Raw genomic sequence first — 17,471 nt, forward strand, 5'->3', positions numbered from 1 at the left:
GTGGATGTTAAAGGGGAAAAAAAGATTTAATATATGTAATTCACTTATGTTTAAAAGGGAGAGTTATAAGCTGAAAAAGAAATTGCAACTAAAAATATGAACTGGCTTGAATTGCAACTAACGTAAGGAAAATTAATAAGCAGGAAATAGGCGTTTAAAAGCTTCCAAGCTGAGATTTTCTCTGTCTTAGCAATGCAAACAGAAAACTTGACAGTTTCGCTACATGAAACCATTGAGCATTAGTATCAGCATTTTTAAGAGGAAAAAAAATCAAAGTGACTATAATTTATATTCAGGCAGATATACGGGAAAGTCTGCAGTGCAGACAGCCTGCCCATTTGCATCATAATAAAGCCCGGCTTGGGAGAGGGGATTGGCACTATTTGAATATCTTTGAAATGTTGCACGTTCGGAAAGTGCTCTTTCCTATCGCTGTGAAGTTCCTATCTCCTGCTGCCCTGGATGATGGAGGCCTGCAGAGTGATGACCTCTTGGTTTTTAATTTACAGTCCTCAAGTGTATGCTTTACAATGTCAATAGCAAGACAAGGTCCCAGCCTTGAAGAGCTTATGGTCTAATTTGTCATAATATGAAGAAGGGTATAATACAAAGCAGGCGGGATATGCGGTGAGAGGATGAATGTTATGCCACTGCGTCTCTGCTCTCTGAAAGCCAGCTCAGTGCAAACAAAGGAATGAAGGCGCTGAAAGTTTTGGCCTGCTGCTAACACCTTTAGAGAAGTTTTAAGAGAGAGTTTCTATGTAGTAGCAGTTCTGCTTTGTGATGTACTGAGCTGGGTTTTCCAGATTGGCCACCTAGAAAAATTAAAATGTTAACTAACGTTAAAATATTAGTGTTTGGGCAATTTGTGATTTAATATGTTAGTGGGAAGCCTTAGAGGTCACCTCAGTCAGCTAACACGTTAAAACCAAACCTTGCCTTGGTGTCTACATTCATATTTTACCGTGTGTTAATGTGTTAGCTAATATGTTATAGCACATCTCTTTTCTAAGTAGACGTGGCCAGAAACTGCAGATGCAAAATTGGTGTATGCATACACCCAAGATCAAAATTTGCATTGCATCTGCGAAAGAGCAGTCGTGTATAGCTTGCTGGTGAAGGACCATTCCATTTCACAACCTTTGAGGGTTCAACATTTTTCATTCCACAATGGAATGAAAATGGAATTGTGACAAAATGTCTGTTTTCAGATCTAAACTGTCAGGTTTTCAATTTGGGTCTTTCTCTCTGGAGAGTTTATCCTGGAAGTCAGAGACCTTACAGTAAAAAACTTAGCTGAAATTGATGCGTTTTCGCAAAATGTTTGGCTTTGATAAAAAACAGCATTTTTTAATTAAAAACTTTTGTTGAAAATGTTCTGACCAGCTGTATTGATGTGCAATTACCTGCCTTGCATGTACTGATGGGTCTTTACTGAAACCTCATTGAACTGTTCAGAGATTCACTTAGGCCTTGTCTACACTAGCACTTATGCCGACAAAACTTTTGTCACGCAGAGGTGTGGGGAAAAAAACAAAATAACAAAACCAACCACCCCTGAGCGACAAATTTTGTCGGCATAAGCACTTGTGTAGCCGCATTAGGTCGACAGGAGAGAGCTCTCCTGCCGACATAATAAAACCACCTAAACGAGCAATGGTAGCTATGTTGGTGGGAGAGCATCTCCCGCTCTCCAGCCGACATAGCGCTGTCCACACAAGCGCTTATGCCAGCAAAACTTACGTTGCTCAGGGGGGTGTTTGTGAAGGGCTTTGAGATAACGGATGCTAAAGAGGTGCAAATGAATAGTTAGTTGCAATTGTTAAATGCAGGTGGGTTTCACACGTGCTTCTTGTCCCCAACACCAGGACTTTGCCTGGCCTGGGTGGAAGTGTTCCCGTGTGCTGCTGAAATTGTACATCTGCTGGAGTGAGGAAAGAGTTAATCTTCCAGGCCAGTCTCTCTGGTAGTTAAGCAACAGCTCACTGTGCATCTCCTGGAGGGTTTTCTGTTTGCTGGGTAAGTAGTGTAGACTCAGGATGATGATGCAGCTATCCAGCAGCTCATAGCCACCCATCTTCCTCCTGCAGATCGATTCAGCGACAGAGATCCCAGACAGCAAACAGAGGGAGCACACACAGGCAGCATGGGGCTGTGAAGTGGGACAGGTATCACAGGTATCAGCAGGCAGCTGTGCATCCCTGAGCCTTTCATACCTGCCTTTGCTTCCCCACCCAGGCAGCAGAAGGACCAGGGATTCTGTTGCTTCCCACAAGGGATCCAACCAAAATGCATCTCCTGTGCCGTAAGCTCTGGTTGTGGGAAGTCAGTGGTTGTGTTCATGTCTGTAAAGTGTGGTGTACGTGTGACACATTATTCTGATTTGGGGGAGGTCTGATCATTCTAAAGGAAAGGGTTAGAATCTTAGACCAAGGTTTTGTAAAGCAATTATGTTAGAAGTGCTGAGTGCCTTATTTTGGGTGTGTAGAGAATTTTTCACCTGCAAACTTGCCAGCCTCTGAAAGCTACAAACAAGGACAGACTTTAACTGCATTGAGAGACAATGAGAGTGCAGGAGCTTTTGCAGTGGAGAGCTAAAAAGATGGGAAATAGGGACAATTGGCCATTGGTATTTAATGGCTTTCAATGTTTTGTAGCCTCATTGCTGCTTTGTTAATCTGAAATGCAAGAGCAAGGAGGTGCAGGTGTGTGGTCCTAAGGCATGGTTTATGGACCATGGTGTGTGCTGCTTCCCCGGTGAGATGCTAGCTAATGATAAGAAACAGCTGTAGGAAAGTGAAAATGTTAAGAACTTCATAGCTTCTATGAGTCCTTGCAACCTGCTGCTCCCCTTCCCAGTGCTGTGCAGAATAAACGTTCAGCTACAGACCATGTGTATCTGGCTTCTCTTGCAGCTCCACGTAGTACAAGACCACCTCTGGTCAGGTTAGTCCTGGGTCTAGCCATGGGTTTGTGAGACATGCCGGGGAGGTTACACTTTAAATATATTTGATGCAGACGTATGTTGGCTTTTCAAGTCTGCGTTTTTGTCACGTTGCTGGAGATGAGCAGCATTTTCAGACAGCAAGCGGATGGCCAGGTGTGGTGAAAAAGATCTTTTAGATTATTGAGATCAGCCTTTGTGAATCGTGGCCAGTTGATGAAAGAGGTGTCAGATATTGAACTCGATCTTGGCCAGTCGCTGAGAAGAATTTATGGCAAATCTCTTAGAAAAGGGATGCTTAAGAAAAGGTTAGTTAAGGAAGAGAGGGTGCAGAACGGTTTGTGGGTACCAGTCCCTAGGGGGTCTCCTGTGGAGCAGCGTGGCTTGTTTCACATTTCCATTGCCTTAAATCTTTTAAAAATATGAACATATTTTTCATCTCATTCACCCTGTGAGGGGGTGAACTCACCACTCTGGCACCTCCTGCTGGTCATCGCAGGGATTAGCTTTGCACCAGTTCGCCCTCATGCTGGTGGTGCCTTGTCACGTCTTCTCTGGGACCGTGTCACTCCCAAGAGCGCGGCATCCTCTTCAGTGACACAGCCCTCCGGCTATGCCACGCTCTCTTCCCCCCTTCCAGGCCATCTGCAGTCTGCTGTGTAGCCACTTGTCCAGCTGCTTCCCCCGTGGCGAGGGGAATTGGGGGACTTGGGCCCACCCACTATTCTGGGTCCCAGCCCAGGGACCCCCATAGGTGGTAGCCACTGGCTGCATCCCCTCCCATTCCTCCGTATCTTTCCCTGGGCCACTTCCCTGTGGCCCCAGCACCCTCTTCACCCTTGTCTCAGGGCCTCAGCCTGCAAGTCTCCACCACCAGCCAGGAGCTGTCTTTAGCTCCCCAGTCCCTGCCTGCAGCACTGCTCTGTCCTGGGGGCTAGCTGCCCTCAGCCTGCAAGGCAGCCAGTCCTCTCTCTAGAGCTCCAAGGAGTGACTGCCTCTGCTTTGCCCTGCGCTCTTCTTATATGGGCATGCCTGGCCCTAATTGGCTGCTCCTTGCAGCTCCTTTCCTATTGGCTACTTTTCGTGCAGTCTTCCCAGGGCTCTATTAACTCCTTAGCGGCCAGTGTGGAGCAGATGCCCCCTCACACTCCTATTGTGTGTTCACCTTGCACTCATCCTGGTCCACATGTGGTCTCCGTCTGTCTCCATCTCTCTCTCCCAGTTTCACTTCCCTTTGAGAGTGTTTAGCTTTTTCAAAGTGACACCAAACAAATGAATGGTCCCAGAGGTAAGATTTCCTGATGTTTCATTTGAGAGAGGCATTCAGAGGAGTAACATGACGGTCCCTTCCCCAGGACTGCCCCACTTCCTCCACGTGTACTATTCGGAAATCCTCCTATGCTGTTCTGAATGGTCAGATGTCTCTCCTTCCTTCCAGGTGGGAAAGCCGTGACTCACTCATTCTGATTTGTGGATTGCCTTGGCCCTGCCTGTTTTGCTTCATGCATATTTCAGCTCATGAAGACGCTGGCATTAAATCCAAGCCCTCTACTGTGCACCTGATCTTTCATCATCCGAGACAGGAGAGAAACGGGTCTTTGAGAGACGCAGGCAGCAGGTAGGCCCTTGGCACCCATTGTAAACGCTTTCTTTGAGAAAGCAAAATAAGCCAGGGGAGACCAGCCAGAATGTAGAACCTTTTCTGAAGGCCCGGCTCTGAACTGAGTTCCCCCAGTGTAAATCTGGAACCACTCGGTTGGTGCTGGTGGAGTGACTGTACTCTGGGTTTACTGTACTCCTGCAGCATGGCCTAGAGAATTCTGAACACACAGTAAAACCCAAAATGGTGCTTAGTGAAGGAAAGCCAGTGGGCTCACTGAATGATCCGAAGAGGGTCTAGACTCAGACCTCTGTCACTGTGTCACCAACCCTGCTCCAGGCACTAGGGAACAAGACTGATAAAAAGAAAAGATTCAAGCATTTTTAGGCCCTCAGTGTAAGTTTTGCTGAGGAGTGGGGGGAGGGGGGCAGGGGGAGAAGTGTTTATTAAAACCTAATATGGATAAAAAGGGATTGATTTTTTTTGTTTGTTTGCCTTTTCTTTTTAAAACAATGAATAGAGATTTGTGTTAACCTTCCGCTGGTTTGCTGGCAATCCAAGCAAAAGGCTCTGAGCTGGTGCCTGGGAACAGGCATGAGAAACTCACTACACCTAAAGTCACATTGACCAGACCAGTTTCACTGCCCTAAGCTGACTGAAGTCCAGAACTCGAACTTCACAAAAGGCCAAAAGGAAATTAGATTTGAAAACCCCTTTCTGCTTTACGGATCTGAAGTGTGGGATCTGTAACACAGGAATGGCCTCGCAGCTGCTCCCCTGAGTTGCCCTTCCATATTAAATTCAGCATAAAAAGCAGTCCACATGCAGCCCCTGAGTTCAGGACAAATCACCAATGTGGCCCTTGGTAGGGCAGAGTTTTGGCGCTCCTGTGGTTGGCAGAAGAGAGCTACAACGTGCGGATTTTCTGCAGTTTGTCCCATGAGAACAGATGTTAAAAATAGGTGAAATCCAACTTTATTAGCAGATGGATGATGGAGTTTTGCCCCTTTGGTTTAATCTGATGATCATTTGCATGGCAATAAATCTCAGTCAACTCCTGCCTCTTCCCAGGAAATTAGGAGTAATTGATCATCCACTAAATAATCCTCCCCCATTAGCCTGGTGTGCGGTGAGTCATTGTCAGGAGGTCATTCAGCGCTGGGCTAACTGCCTCTTTGTGCTCTTCTCTGTTCATCTCCTTTACACAACATTCTGCCACAGTCGGGGGCTGTGTGAGTGCAGCACACGCCGCATGCAGCCATGCTGTAAATGGCTGTGTTTCGTGAACAGTGCGCATCAGGAGTTCAGTGAGGCAGGGGTGTGTCTGATATCTCAAGTGCCGTAGTAATATACAGCAGGTGTCCCTAGTACTAGAGGCTCTGGGTGCTTGGGTGACATCTCCGTGCACACTGTTGTGGAGGTAATATTTAACCTGTTACGGAATGTCACTACAGCTGCCATATTCTACCCCAGAGGTGGCTGCATTATTGCGATGGGTAAATTGATTCCAATTTAAATCGTCTGTGCAAACACTTGGCAATGTTAGATCTGTCTGGGTGAAAGGGCCTGGTCGTGGGAGGCGCTCAGACGCCACAGTCAGGAGGGCTGCATAGATGGATAGATGGTAGGGGAGCTCCCAAGGCTAATGCTGGTTACTTATTTCCAGTTTCACCTGTAGCACAGAGGGCCGTTGCAGGGCCCTCTCTACACTGAAGCCTTTGTTGGAGATGAGCCGAGGTCAGACGGCTGAGCAGGGGGGCTGTGCATGTCTGTGAGTTGAGCAGCTATGTCCGTGCTGGCCTATGTGGGGCCCTGTGTGGAAGGTCAGTTTTGGGGGCTGTCCAGGGGAAGGACCGCAACTCTGCAGATCCAGTGGCCCATGTGCCCTCTGCGAGCAGCATGGAGAGTTTGTGGCAACTATTCTAGCCTCACTCCTGGGCTAGGAGGTGGCCCTTGGTTGGCTCAGCCTCTCTGCACCTCACCCACTAGATCCTGAGTGCCCTGGCGTTGTGCAGGAGGGAACTGAATCTACCCGGCTGGTGCTGGGGTCGGTGTGCGCCATGGATCGCGTTTGGCATGGGCTGAAATGCTAGTTCAGGGCGTGGAGCGAGGTGTATCCGTCTGGGGAGCACAGCACTGCAGGGTTGGGTGTCTTGTGCGACCTGTGCATGTTCTTGCCTCGGTTACTTGTTCAAGGCACCAGGGGGAGCTGGGAGGGAGGTTCTGGGGGTGGCTGGGAGGGCGCGTTACAGGGCCACACACACGTTACACGTTCTGTCATGCCAAATCGTCATTAACCGTTTGCAGTTTCCACCTGGGAATAAATAGCAAGCTTCAGCCTCGCTCTCCAGCCGCCTGTGGAGCAAGGGTGATGCTCGGGTGGGGGCTGTGATCGAGGCTGTGTCTATGGGGTGGGTGTATCCCTGGGGGGGTTCCTGGGGTTCTGTAGACTCTGCAGACAGCTCCCCCCATAAACCCATATGAAACGTGGATTCCTGATGGACACGACAAGTGCTTCAGGTCCCCAGCTCGTGAGTTTCAGGCGCCATCTAGTGCTGAGCCCAGGGAAATGCCAACCCACGAGGAAAACGAGACGTCCCGGACTGCAGATACTAAGAGCGCTTGGCACCTCCCATGTTCAGATGGCTCTAACGAATCTGCACAGCCCCTGTGAGGTGTGTGGCCTCTGGTCTTGTACTGAGATTGTGAGATCTTCGTGGCAGGGGCCATCTTTTTGTTACACAGTTGTGCAGTGCGTGATGCGGTGGGGCTGGGGTCTCTAGCTGCTGATGCTATGCCACTAATACGTTATAATAAGTACTATCCCGGTCATGCAGATGGGCAGACGGGGGGGAGAGGTTATGTTACCTGCCCAAGGCCATGCAGTGAGTCAGTGGCACAGCTGGGACCAGTCTTGGGGACTAGGATATTGGCTCAGGTCATTTCACTTCTCCACGGATGAGAAGTGTTTTCTGGCAGGGACAGAGAGCGAATCCGGGCAAATATCTGCCGTGTGCTGATCTGACTAAGAACTGCTCGACCTGGGACAAGCAGTGGGAGGATGTCCATCAGCGTGGCCTCTGGGCAAGACACGGACTTCGGCAAAGGGCAAGTGGGCTAAGGTTGGAATTAGGTGTTCGAGAACCCGGCGCCTGGGAGGGCCCGTGGCGTGCCGGTCTGCTCAGACCCCGTATTGCTGTGTCTCTTAGGACGCGTCAGAGCCTCGCGCAGGGAGCACGGAGCCGGCGCCATGGGGACCCTGGCACTGTATGTTCTTGTTTCTGGTGTGATACAAAACTGCTACCTGAGGAGCAGCCAGTGCAATGCGGAGCTGGGTAAGTGCGACGCTGAAGCCCCTACCGAGGTCCCCGCAGTGCTGGGCGTCTCAGTCCCTCAGCCACGCTGCAGCGTTCGGCCGGGCCAGGCCCGTCAGAAAGTGCCTGGAGTTGTTCTGCTGCGTCCAGGGAGGTGCTGACATCCCCAGGAATCGCTTTGGGTGCCTACAGTATCCAGAGCCCCGGGGCTGTGCACGCTGGGTTCAGCATGCCAAGGGCAGCAGACATGGGTGGCAGCCAGGAGCACTTTGGTGCAGCTGGATGCGGAGGCCAGCCCTAGCGCAGCTGTGCTGCCTAGTGGCGATTGGCCTGTTCTGCTCCATCCCATCAGACCCGAATACCAGCTGCAGCTCTGAGTGGCCTGGCTTGTTTCAGATCCTTCCTTTTGCTTTGTGTGCGGCTCTGTGGCATCTCTGTCTGTGGAAGGGCAGAGCCGATGCCGGGCTGTCCGCTCTGTCCCTCTCAGGGTTTGCTTCCCACCCTGGGGATATTGTCGCTTAGCTGAACAGGCCACTAACTCTTTCTTGTGCTGCTTATGGTGCGTCTCATCACGCAACCGTGGCATTGCTGAGGTCCTTAGCTCCCAGCAATGTTCCTGGGCTGAGGGGGGCTCCCGTTCTGTCTCCATGTCGCTGAGAACGCGGCGGGGAGGGACAGCGGGATGGCGACGCTGACCGTGAAGGGTGAGAGAGAGCGAGAGCCCAGCTTCCCAAGGTCTGTTGGGGAAACATTTGAGTCTGCTAACTCAGCCATTGCTAACCCGGCCTGTCTGTCTGGGGCCCCCACTTCCCTGAAGGAGACAGGCAGGTTTTCTGGCTAATGGATTCAAGAGGGTACTCAGCGTTTCTTGTGCTTCCGCTTGCTTGAGAGGACAGGCACAGGGTGCGACCCTGTGGAGGCTGTCTGTGAAGGATGCAAAGGGTTTGGATGTGCACAGGAAATCGGGAGGTGATGGGGTCTCAAACCCTACAGCAGTGACACGCGCCTGATCTTTTCCAGATGGAGAAGTGAACCCATGGGGCGAAGGAGTCGGAAACATCCCAGCCTCTCTCGCCAGCCTCCTGCAGGTAAATCGGGTGCATAAACGTTGTGGTTGAGATCCTGGCCATGTTGACCTCAGCGGGAATTTGCTCCTGGCTTCGGTGGGATCCAGATTTCACCCGTGTCCAGCTCCCACTTCATGGGATAACGCTGCACCTCCCACGAGATGTCAAGTGGAGGCGTTTTGGTCTCAGTATCAGGCTGGGAACAGCGACTGACACCCACCAACCATTTCCCCACATGGCTGCAGCTGGGGGCCTGCCCTGTGCACTGTACGGAGGGATGGGTAGAACAGCCCTGCTTCCTGAACCCTCCCAGCGGGGCCTGCAGTGTTTTCCTGTGGGCCAGAGACTTTTCTGCTCTGTGTTTGTACAGGGCCCAGCATGCCGGGGCCCTGCTGGTTGGGCTGTCTAGGCACTGTTGACGTCTCCATCCCGGGTAGCACCGGCTGTGGCATGTAGCCTTCTGCAGTGTGAGTGCTGGAGCAGATGGTGTGTCACGGAGGCTTCAGGTCCTAGCGTGGCCTAGGTCCTCCTGCTCATCTCCTTGTTGATACGCTGGGTGTCTATCATGGGCCCGGGGGCTCGTTCCTATAGCAGATTACTGAGCTTCTGGGCTGTCCCCCCAGCCACGGGGCGTGGGCCTGCCCCTAGCCAAGCTGACAGCATGTCCCATACACATTGTGTTTTGCAGCTCAGACGGGCCAACACCAGAGGAGAGGGGCTCTCTGCCAAGGTCCCCCTGGTGAAAGCGAGCGAGGTAGTCCACACAGAGGGAACCAGCTCCCCGGCACGTCCTGGCCCTGGCCCAGGTTCAGAAGCCGGTGAGTGTCGGGTGTGATGCGTGTGTTGAGGGGCTGCCACCAGAGTTCTCCTGCCCGACACCTGCTGTGCACCACCTGTGCTGTGGACTCCCACGGGCACTGCCGCTCCATTTGCTGGGGGCACCACCCCTCGGCTTCCTCGAGGGCTTCATGGCGTGTGGGCCTCGCAAGGGCTTGCTGGCCCACATAAACACCGTGCCCTTCACAGCGCGCCTCTCCGGTGCCCAGGTCACCTCCCAGGCCAGCTGGGGGTTCTCACTCCTCTGTGCATGTTATCACCCCCCAGCCACACTGCCGGGGGGCTCATAACCCCGATGGCTCGCTGGCCTTCCTCCTCCTGACTGGAGACTTCCCCCTCTCAGGGGGCTGCTCCAGAGCAGGCCCCACCTGCTGCCTGTGTCTCTGCCCATCCTCCCCAGGAGTAAAGGTTTGTGGCTGGCGTTTCCCCGACCGTCCCGCGGGGCCCCACGGTCAGGGCAGCGCTTCTCTCTCTCTCTCTCTCGCTAGTTTTCAGCTCCTCCAGCCTGAGGAGGGCCCTGCCCACAGAAGAGGCTTCTGCCCGGCTGTTGCCGTTGGAACGGGAGCGGAAACGGGCAGAAGAAAGCGGCACTGCAGTCCCAGCAGGGAGCTCTGCTCAGGGGCCGCCTGGAGTTACTGAGCCACCCTCCGGGATGTGGGGCAAGGAAATCCCAGCTCGCAGCAGGAGCACAGTGTATTCTCTGCCCTCCGGGAACGCGACGGGGATGTCACTGTTGTCTACCCGAAGGAAACAGGAAAATGCCACCCGGCCTCCGATCACGACAGCGAGGTAATGCACGGCGGCCAGGTGCGTTCGCTCATTACGTTCGCCTCCTTGCGCGTCGCCCGTCTGAGCTGAGGCCCAGAGCCACAATGAAAGTTGGGAGCCTCCGTGGGTCTGGGCCTGACTGCTTGACTTCTGCAGGCGGAAACCGCCCCCTGGTTCACACTGGCTCCCAGGCCTGGAGGAGCACGACATCCCAGTGGTTGTGGGAGTCTCCGTGTCCCTGGCGCTGATCTTCATTTCCATGGGGGTGTATTCGTTCCGCCAGAAGACAGAGAACGCCAAAGGCGATGGCACCTGTGAGTATTTCAGCCCCAGCTTCCGAAATGGGCAGAACACGCAGACAGGCAGGTTTGGAGCAGCGTTGAAAGCTCTGGTGTGTATCTGGAAAGTCTCCGTGCTCTCCTGCTCTCGCTGAGGCTGGCAATAGGGGGCGAGCGTTTAGGACAATGTTCTGGTAGTTGTTTCACTGGCCACCTGGAAACAGCAGGTTCAGGGGCAGGGCAGAAGTGATTAGAGGGGAGAGCGCCCTCCGCTGCTCTGCACTCGGTGTGTGGCGGGGTCAGGCTGAGGGGCAGGGTTGGGGTTTGTGGCAGGGAAGGGTTGCTGGATTTATCTCACGTAGAGATGGGCCCATATCAGATCCCCACATCTGAGCAGCCCCAACCTCTGTGGAGGGTTCAGGTCTGGGTCTGAACATCCCACCTGGCTCATCTCTATAACGGGCCAGAACCAAACCCTGGTCCTTGGGTACCTTTGGATCCAGATTTCAGGCCCATCTCTGCTCCAAACCTGGATATGAATGTTGATGAAAGATGCGTGCCCCCAGCCAGTGAGAGTCTACCCCAGCCGTCTGTCTACCAAGGGCAAAGCCCCAGGAGGGGCACAAGAATGGAGCCATGCAGGAAGGTGAAGGTGCAGGGAATAACTTCTTTAAAGCCACTGACACCCTCCCTCACCCAGGCCCTGATTCAGCGTTTCCCATATCCATGACTTACAGCAGACGTGTGCGGGAATGTGGAGCGTCTGGGTGTCTCCTGAGGGACTGTCCCGTAGCCAAGATGAACTCTGCCAATGTGTTGCACTCGGACACTGCGTCTCGAATGCATCCTGCCCGTGCTCAGAGGTGCCGCTGCGCGAGTGTTTTGGTGCATTCGTTGCAGTCTCTGGATATTGCCCGAGGAGTACACGCTCACTGGCCTGGAAGGACTGATGTGCTGTCCCGACCAGATGGCCAGCTGCTCTGGCACGCCTGCCCTGCATGCCAGCTGGCTCTGCCTCTGTACCTTGCCATGGGGCTAAAGAAACGCATCTGCTTTTTCCTTCAGCTTCTCCAAAATCCTCTAAATCTCGGAGAAGGAGAAATTACTTGGAAGTGGACGGGGTGTATGAGAACAGGTGAGTTTGTCCTGCTGTAAACACAATGGGATTGTGAAGCGGTGAGGCAAGTTGTGGTTTCAAATCCTGGTTCCCAGCAGGAAAACCCAGGAGCTTAGACACGTTTGGGCACCAAGAAACACTCTATACCAGCTGCTTCGGGGTCACCTGGGGATGGGCTCACCCAGGAACGTGTACGAGAGCTTTCCCACTTTCGTTGTACCCTGCAATCAAATGGGTGGGACCCCTCTGCTGCCCTCCGGGCGACGTATTTCAGCAGGGGCCGGGGGCGTTGGGTTATGAGTGGCAGAGGGAGGAACGCTGCTACCTGGATAGAAAGGCTGGGAATGTGGTGAGTCACTCACCCCTGGCGCTGGTGAAATGTCCGAGACTGTGGCTTTCCCTGTCCCCTGTCCCTGACACCTCTCTGATCCACAGGGCTTTCCAAGTTGAATGTGCTGTTGACGCTGTTGAGCAGAACCCGTACGAAACCAGCACTTCCCCCAGCCTGCTGGACTCCGGCCCCATGCTCCCGGCACAGGCAGCGGGGCACCAAAAGGAGCCCCCAGGTGTTGCAGCTGGCGAGGCTCTGCAGACCGCACAGCCCAGGGCAGTGGTAAGGTGCATCGGGTACTGTTCCGGTAGCTGGGCCCCCTCGTTAAAGCTCTCTGAACCCCCCTGCAGCGTCGCTGCACCGCGATCCCTGCGTCCGTCCCTGCCATGTCTCACATCACCGCCTGTGTGTCGTGGGTCCCCGTGAACTAGCCTCGTGGCAGGAAAGCTTCCCCTGTCAGTGACTCCAGTCCCAGCTCCATGCGGCCCGATGGCCAGGGATTTGCCAGACAGGGGATGCTGCAGCCAGTCCCTGTGGCTAGTCGGTGGGTCAGAGCAGCTCCATTGACTTCAGTGACGCTAGGCCCCTCCACAGCAGTCCAGGGGCTGGGGCAGTATCTTCAGTCGGCCTTATTCACTGCTCGGCTTGTTTTTCAAAAGGCTCTGCTCCCGTCCAGTCTCTCCTGTCTGTATTTCAAGCTGTCTGATGGCCCCTGCCCCTCGCTCTGCTACCCGGGCTCGGGGCTGCTTCCCGCCGCACTCCCCGTGCTCTTCTGGCTTTGCTTAGGACTTGCTGGGCGGGAGCATGGCTTCAGTCTCACTCTCTGCTCCGTGTGACGTGCACGTTGCCGCGCTCCAGGACTCCCCAGGGTCCATGCAGCAGGAGTCCGCTCGCCAGGAGAGACACCCAGGCCCTCCCACAGCTGCACCCTCTGCTGCGCCTGTTCTGTCAAAGAGTGCCAGGCCGGGAAAGCCCAGTGCATGGGCCCCTGGCACGTGCTCTGCAACCTCTCCGGCTCTCCAGCACATTGGCGCCACGCTATACTTCCACGGGCCTGAGCCGCGGCTCTGGAGCATCGTACCGCTCGGGAGGGATGCCAGTGGGCATCGCGGCCAAGGCAGTGCTGGCCCTGCCCCTGCAGGGGGGATGGAGGCGTGTTCCCCTCCCGGAGAGCAGTCTAGCTCTGGAACAGCCATGATGTCTGTTACCGTGGATATACACCTGTACCCCTGCACCCCAGAGATCTCAGCCCCAGCAGCCGCTCAGCCCGTCTCCGATTCATCTCACCCAGAGGCAGCAGGGGCAGCGTCCCAGCAACCAGCTTCCCTGCTAGACCCTGGTATGTGAGCACCAGTGCTGCCGCTGCACTGGCTGTGTTTCTGATGGCCGGGTGCTAGGCAGAGGGCAGGGGACTGGCGGGGGCAGCCCTTGTGCTCCGGAAACCCTGACTGAGATCTGCAGCACAGGATCAGGTCTCTGCCTGATGTGGATCTTTGGGTGGACAAAATACCTTCCCCACTGAAGTCAGATGCCGGCTCCGTGTGTATCAGGCCATTGGGCCAGACAGGGTGGGTCAAGCCTGTGCCATGGGCATTGGGCCTGTATTGGCTGCCAGGCCAGAGGGAGCGTTTGAGCCTGGGTGGGTCTGTACAGGCCGGATCGGTCACTCAGGACGCAGCACACAGCCAGCATTGTCCTGGCCAGATTCCACCGTGGGTAATTTTTCTGCACTCCTAATTTCCCACTCCAGTTTATGCTTCACTTCCTGTTCCCAACTGTTGTGTGGGGTTGCTGTGCACTGTTAAGCCAGTGTTGTGTTCCATCCCAGAGGTGGCTGCATTTCAGTGGGGGCAGAAGCAATCCCTATACAGTCTGTATACGTAGTTAATAGGGTTTGGGATCTTGCTCCTTACTGCACAGCTTCTAAGCCTGCTACTGTGACGGAGAATTCAGGTTCTTGTGTCTCTTGTGAATTCTCCTGCACAGATGGTCCTGCTCATACAATCTTCTGACTTTCACAGGGCCCAGAAGTTTTTTGTGATGGGTTGAAACTGACCCAATGAAGTCTTGAAGAGAACAAAATCACACTTCTCTGGCAGAGTGGGGCCAGAAGCAACCACGTGCTCCGATGACTGCTGGTCTGAAGTGGGTCAGAGTATTCTTTAATGTATATGGATGTTTGTTCTACCAGGTATTTCTTACTGTGGCCTCCATTTCTTTTGTCCTGGTTTTTTGCTCATCTGTCTCTAGCTTTTGATTCACTCCCTCCTGAGTTCTCCTCTGTGCATCCTCCACAAAGACCCCAGCTGCGGAATATCTAGCCAGAAATCACAAGGAGTCTCCCAAGCCATTGAATCCAGAGGTGGTGGTCACTACTGCTGTCTCCGGGAGGCAGAGCTGTACTTGGTTTCCCTTGGCACTGTGCGTCGGTGGAGTCACCGTTAGGGGTTGGGACGCTCTTGGCTTGGAGAATGAGTTGAGGACAGTTACAAGACCATTGTTTTACTGTGCTGAGTGCAAAGCCCTGTGTCCTGGCAGCATCCAGGGAAAGACACAGTGAGATCGTAGGCAAACGCTGGGACCGAAGGCAGAGTAAGTCCCATTACGATGGCATGAACCCTCCAGGAAGCATTCAGTGTGTCTGCCATGGAGACGTGTGAAACTGGATATCTCAGGCTGCGACGTGGACACAGAACGCTGCCGGGGGAGATTAACAGAGGGGTAGATTTTCTGGTAGAGCTGCACTGTCAGAATGTAAGCGCTGTGTTATCAGCATCTAGAGCTTTAAAATAAACCCATGGTGACACGATGAACTTACCGTGTGCTGACATTTCATCAGCAATGAACACAGAAGCAGCTGTGCTGTGGGCAGGCTGCCCAGGAGAGAAGGGGCTGTACACGGCTGGGAGATCAGTGTCTGAGGGGCTCTCTGCACGGACGGACGGCTGGGTGGCTGGAGCAGAGCTGGAAGTGGTGAGGGAACAAAGTGAGATGCGGCAGATAGGAAGCAGGCTTCCTGTGCACACACCCCAGGGCTTCTCTTCAGGGAAAGGATATTGTCATGCATTCTTTCTGATATGGCTGTGGAGTATCACCACACCCACACTGCTGCGTGCTGTGCCCTGGCCAGAGCATCTCTGTATTTCTGGGCTGTTCACACCAGGGAAGGTTAGGCCCGATTGACTCAGAGAGCCAGATTCTGACATCCTTGCTTGCACTGTGAGTAGTACCTTCCTCTGTGGGACCAATGGACGGCTGGGGAGTGTGGTGCGTCCCAGCCTGAGTCAGGGTGGCAGAATCCTGACCCAATCCAATTAGAGACAGAAAAGGCCTATTAGGGGATTGACTAGTTGCCCCCTACGCACTGCGTCCCATGGCACATTGCTTTGGTTCTGTCTGATCTAGGTTTAAATGCTCCCATTCAATGGGGTTTCCATCAGCTCCCATGGGAGACTGGTCCATGCCCCCCCTTCACCCCGCAGCATGGCCTTCACACTCCTCCGAAGGAGCGTGAAACTCCAGCTCTCTCACAACCATGTCGCTTTCCACTTTGCCTGGGCAAAGACTGAATCAGGCGGAACTCTCTATTTATTGCTAGAGTCCACGCAGCACATGGACAGGACCCGCGTTACACAGCTGGGCAGCCGGCTCTCCCATGCACTGCTATCCGCCGGTGCCCAGCTGGACTTGCAGTGTAGGTGGGCACTTTTGCTGGCTTGCCCCGAGTGTTTGAAAACTGTGTGGCTGAGCTGGGCGCGTGGGGGGTGAACAAATCAGCTTGTGTAAGAAATAACCTAGGGCAGGCTCGGAGCTGTAGAGAACATGTGTGCTCTAGCCATGTCATGCACAGAGCCGTCTGCTCTCCCCCTCCAGACCTGCTACATGTGCTTCATGCCGTGGAAGAAATGCTGGCCTTGCATGTGTGCAGGAGAAGGGGAAAAGCCCTGAGCATTGAGCAGGCTAGGAATGATTTCCTTTCCCTCTGTGTCCAAACCAGAGACCCTCCAAGAAAATCCTCATTGTTGTGATTCCTACGGATGCTCTCTGGGTCGCTCATTCCACAATATAAATACACAAACCATTTGGCCACAGCAGGAAAAGAAGCACCGCCCAAGAGGTGAGGACGTGTGACTGCCAGCAGCAGGGGCAGAAGAGTCACTGTGTACTGCTCCGTCTCTGCCATGCAGTCCCAGTGCAGGAAAGGTACGCTTGATAGCTGCCTGGGGCACTCAACGGGGTGGGGAAGGTACTAGGAGCAAAGACTCCTATAGCATGTGAGAGGCAGAGTCCACTGGAAAACCAAGAGCTGGCTTAACGCTGGGAATTTGTTAGCAGAAGAGGCAGCTTGATTGGAGACAGACCATTGTGGTGGCTGTAGCATTTAGACGAGTCAGGCTCTCACTGAGCTAGTACCAACCTCCCTCTCCTTTCCCCTCTCCCAGCTCTGGGTACGGATAATGCCCAAAAACAGCCCCGAACCAGAGGGCCGCCTAGTCTATGAATACATGGTGCAGGGAGCAGGCTGTCCTCCTGCTTTGTGCCTCTCTCTCTGCACTGGGGGGCTTTGTACCCGAGGCCGTGTGGTTCAAAAGGCATCTTTAGAACAATAACGAAGGAGGAAAGTCATTGGCCCAGCTGCAGTCTTAGGCACAGACACACGCTTAGGGCCTGAGAGAGGTTGTCTTCTCCCTCAGTGGAGCCGTGGGGACACTAGAGCTCGGTGGACGGTTTGCCATCTTGATGATGACCAGTTGCGCCTGTTTCTGCACTAGGATCTGGCATGTGGAATGCCACATCTGGACACCGCCTGAGATTGAGACACACGAGCTTCTGGAGCGAAGCCGTCTTCACGATCTCAAAGCCAGTCGCGCCGCCAAAAGTGCTGGGCTTCCAGTATTCCGGGGAGCAGATGGGGTTTCCAAAAAGCCCTTTCAGGGAAAACGGGGCTCCAATCTCCACCATGCTCTCCCCAAAAATAGAGTTTGGCTGGCGTTTCTCGAGCAACAAACCAGGATAAAACTCCAAGGCGTTAATGTCTCCATATAGTTCTTCCAGCTCCGCCGCTTTCTCCTCGTCTCCTGCAGCAACAGAGATTCAGAACATCTTAGTAAAACAGTTCAAGACGCAGGACTTCTCACAGGCAACAAGAGAATTCAGCTACTCGATCTCTGTAACCCAGAGCACCAACCGAACGGTCTGAGTGACTCCCAGGGCC

At 53.7% G+C, this 17,471-nt stretch overlaps 2 protein-coding genes across 3 annotated transcripts in view; one reads left to right on the top strand and one right to left on the bottom strand.

The window, feature by feature from the left end:
* Positions 1–6,330: 6,330 nt before the first annotated feature.
* On the top strand, positions 6,331–14,406 carry LOC137148955 (uncharacterized). The gene is made up of 9 exons (XM_067542188.1): positions 6,331–6,367; positions 7,754–7,879; positions 8,879–8,946; positions 9,614–9,743; positions 10,722–10,844; positions 11,874–11,943; positions 12,361–12,538; positions 13,115–13,595; positions 14,278–14,406. The coding sequence occupies exons 1-9, from the start codon at positions 6,331–6,333 to the stop codon at positions 14,295–14,297; spliced, it is 1,233 nt and encodes a 410-aa protein (XP_067398289.1). The 3' UTR covers positions 14,298–14,406.
* Positions 14,407–15,826: 1,420 nt separating this feature from the next.
* The window catches only part of PTGS1 (prostaglandin-endoperoxide synthase 1), a 28,904-nt gene continuing 27,259 nt past the window's right edge, over positions 15,827–17,471 (bottom strand). For both annotated transcript variants that reach the window (XM_067541743.1, XM_067541744.1), the window contains one exon: positions 15,827–17,334. In XM_067541743.1, the coding sequence (XP_067397844.1) occupies positions 16,967–17,334 (368 nt within the window). In that variant the 3' untranslated portion in view covers positions 15,827–16,966. The remainder of the gene's footprint in view (positions 17,335–17,471) is intronic.

Source organism: Emydura macquarii, unplaced genomic scaffold, assembly GCF_026122565.2.
Source record: "Emydura macquarii macquarii isolate MOO-44397 ecotype Brisbane River unplaced genomic scaffold, CSIRO-AGI_Emac_v2 contig_691, whole genome shotgun sequence".
Lineage (NCBI taxonomy): Eukaryota > Metazoa > Chordata > Testudines > Chelidae > Emydura > Emydura macquarii.

Coding starts and splice junctions, on each gene's coding strand:
- LOC137148955 (XM_067542188.1), top strand. CDS start 6,331: ATGTCCGTGCTGGCCTATGTGGGGCCCTGTGTGGAAG. Junction 9,744..10,721: donor TGGCCCAGGTTCAGAAGCCG/GTGAGTGTCGGG, acceptor ACTGGCTCCCAG/GCCTGGAGGAGCACGACATC. Junction 11,944..12,360: donor GACGGGGTGTATGAGAACAG/GTGAGTTTGTCC, acceptor TCTGATCCACAG/GGCTTTCCAAGTTGAATGTG.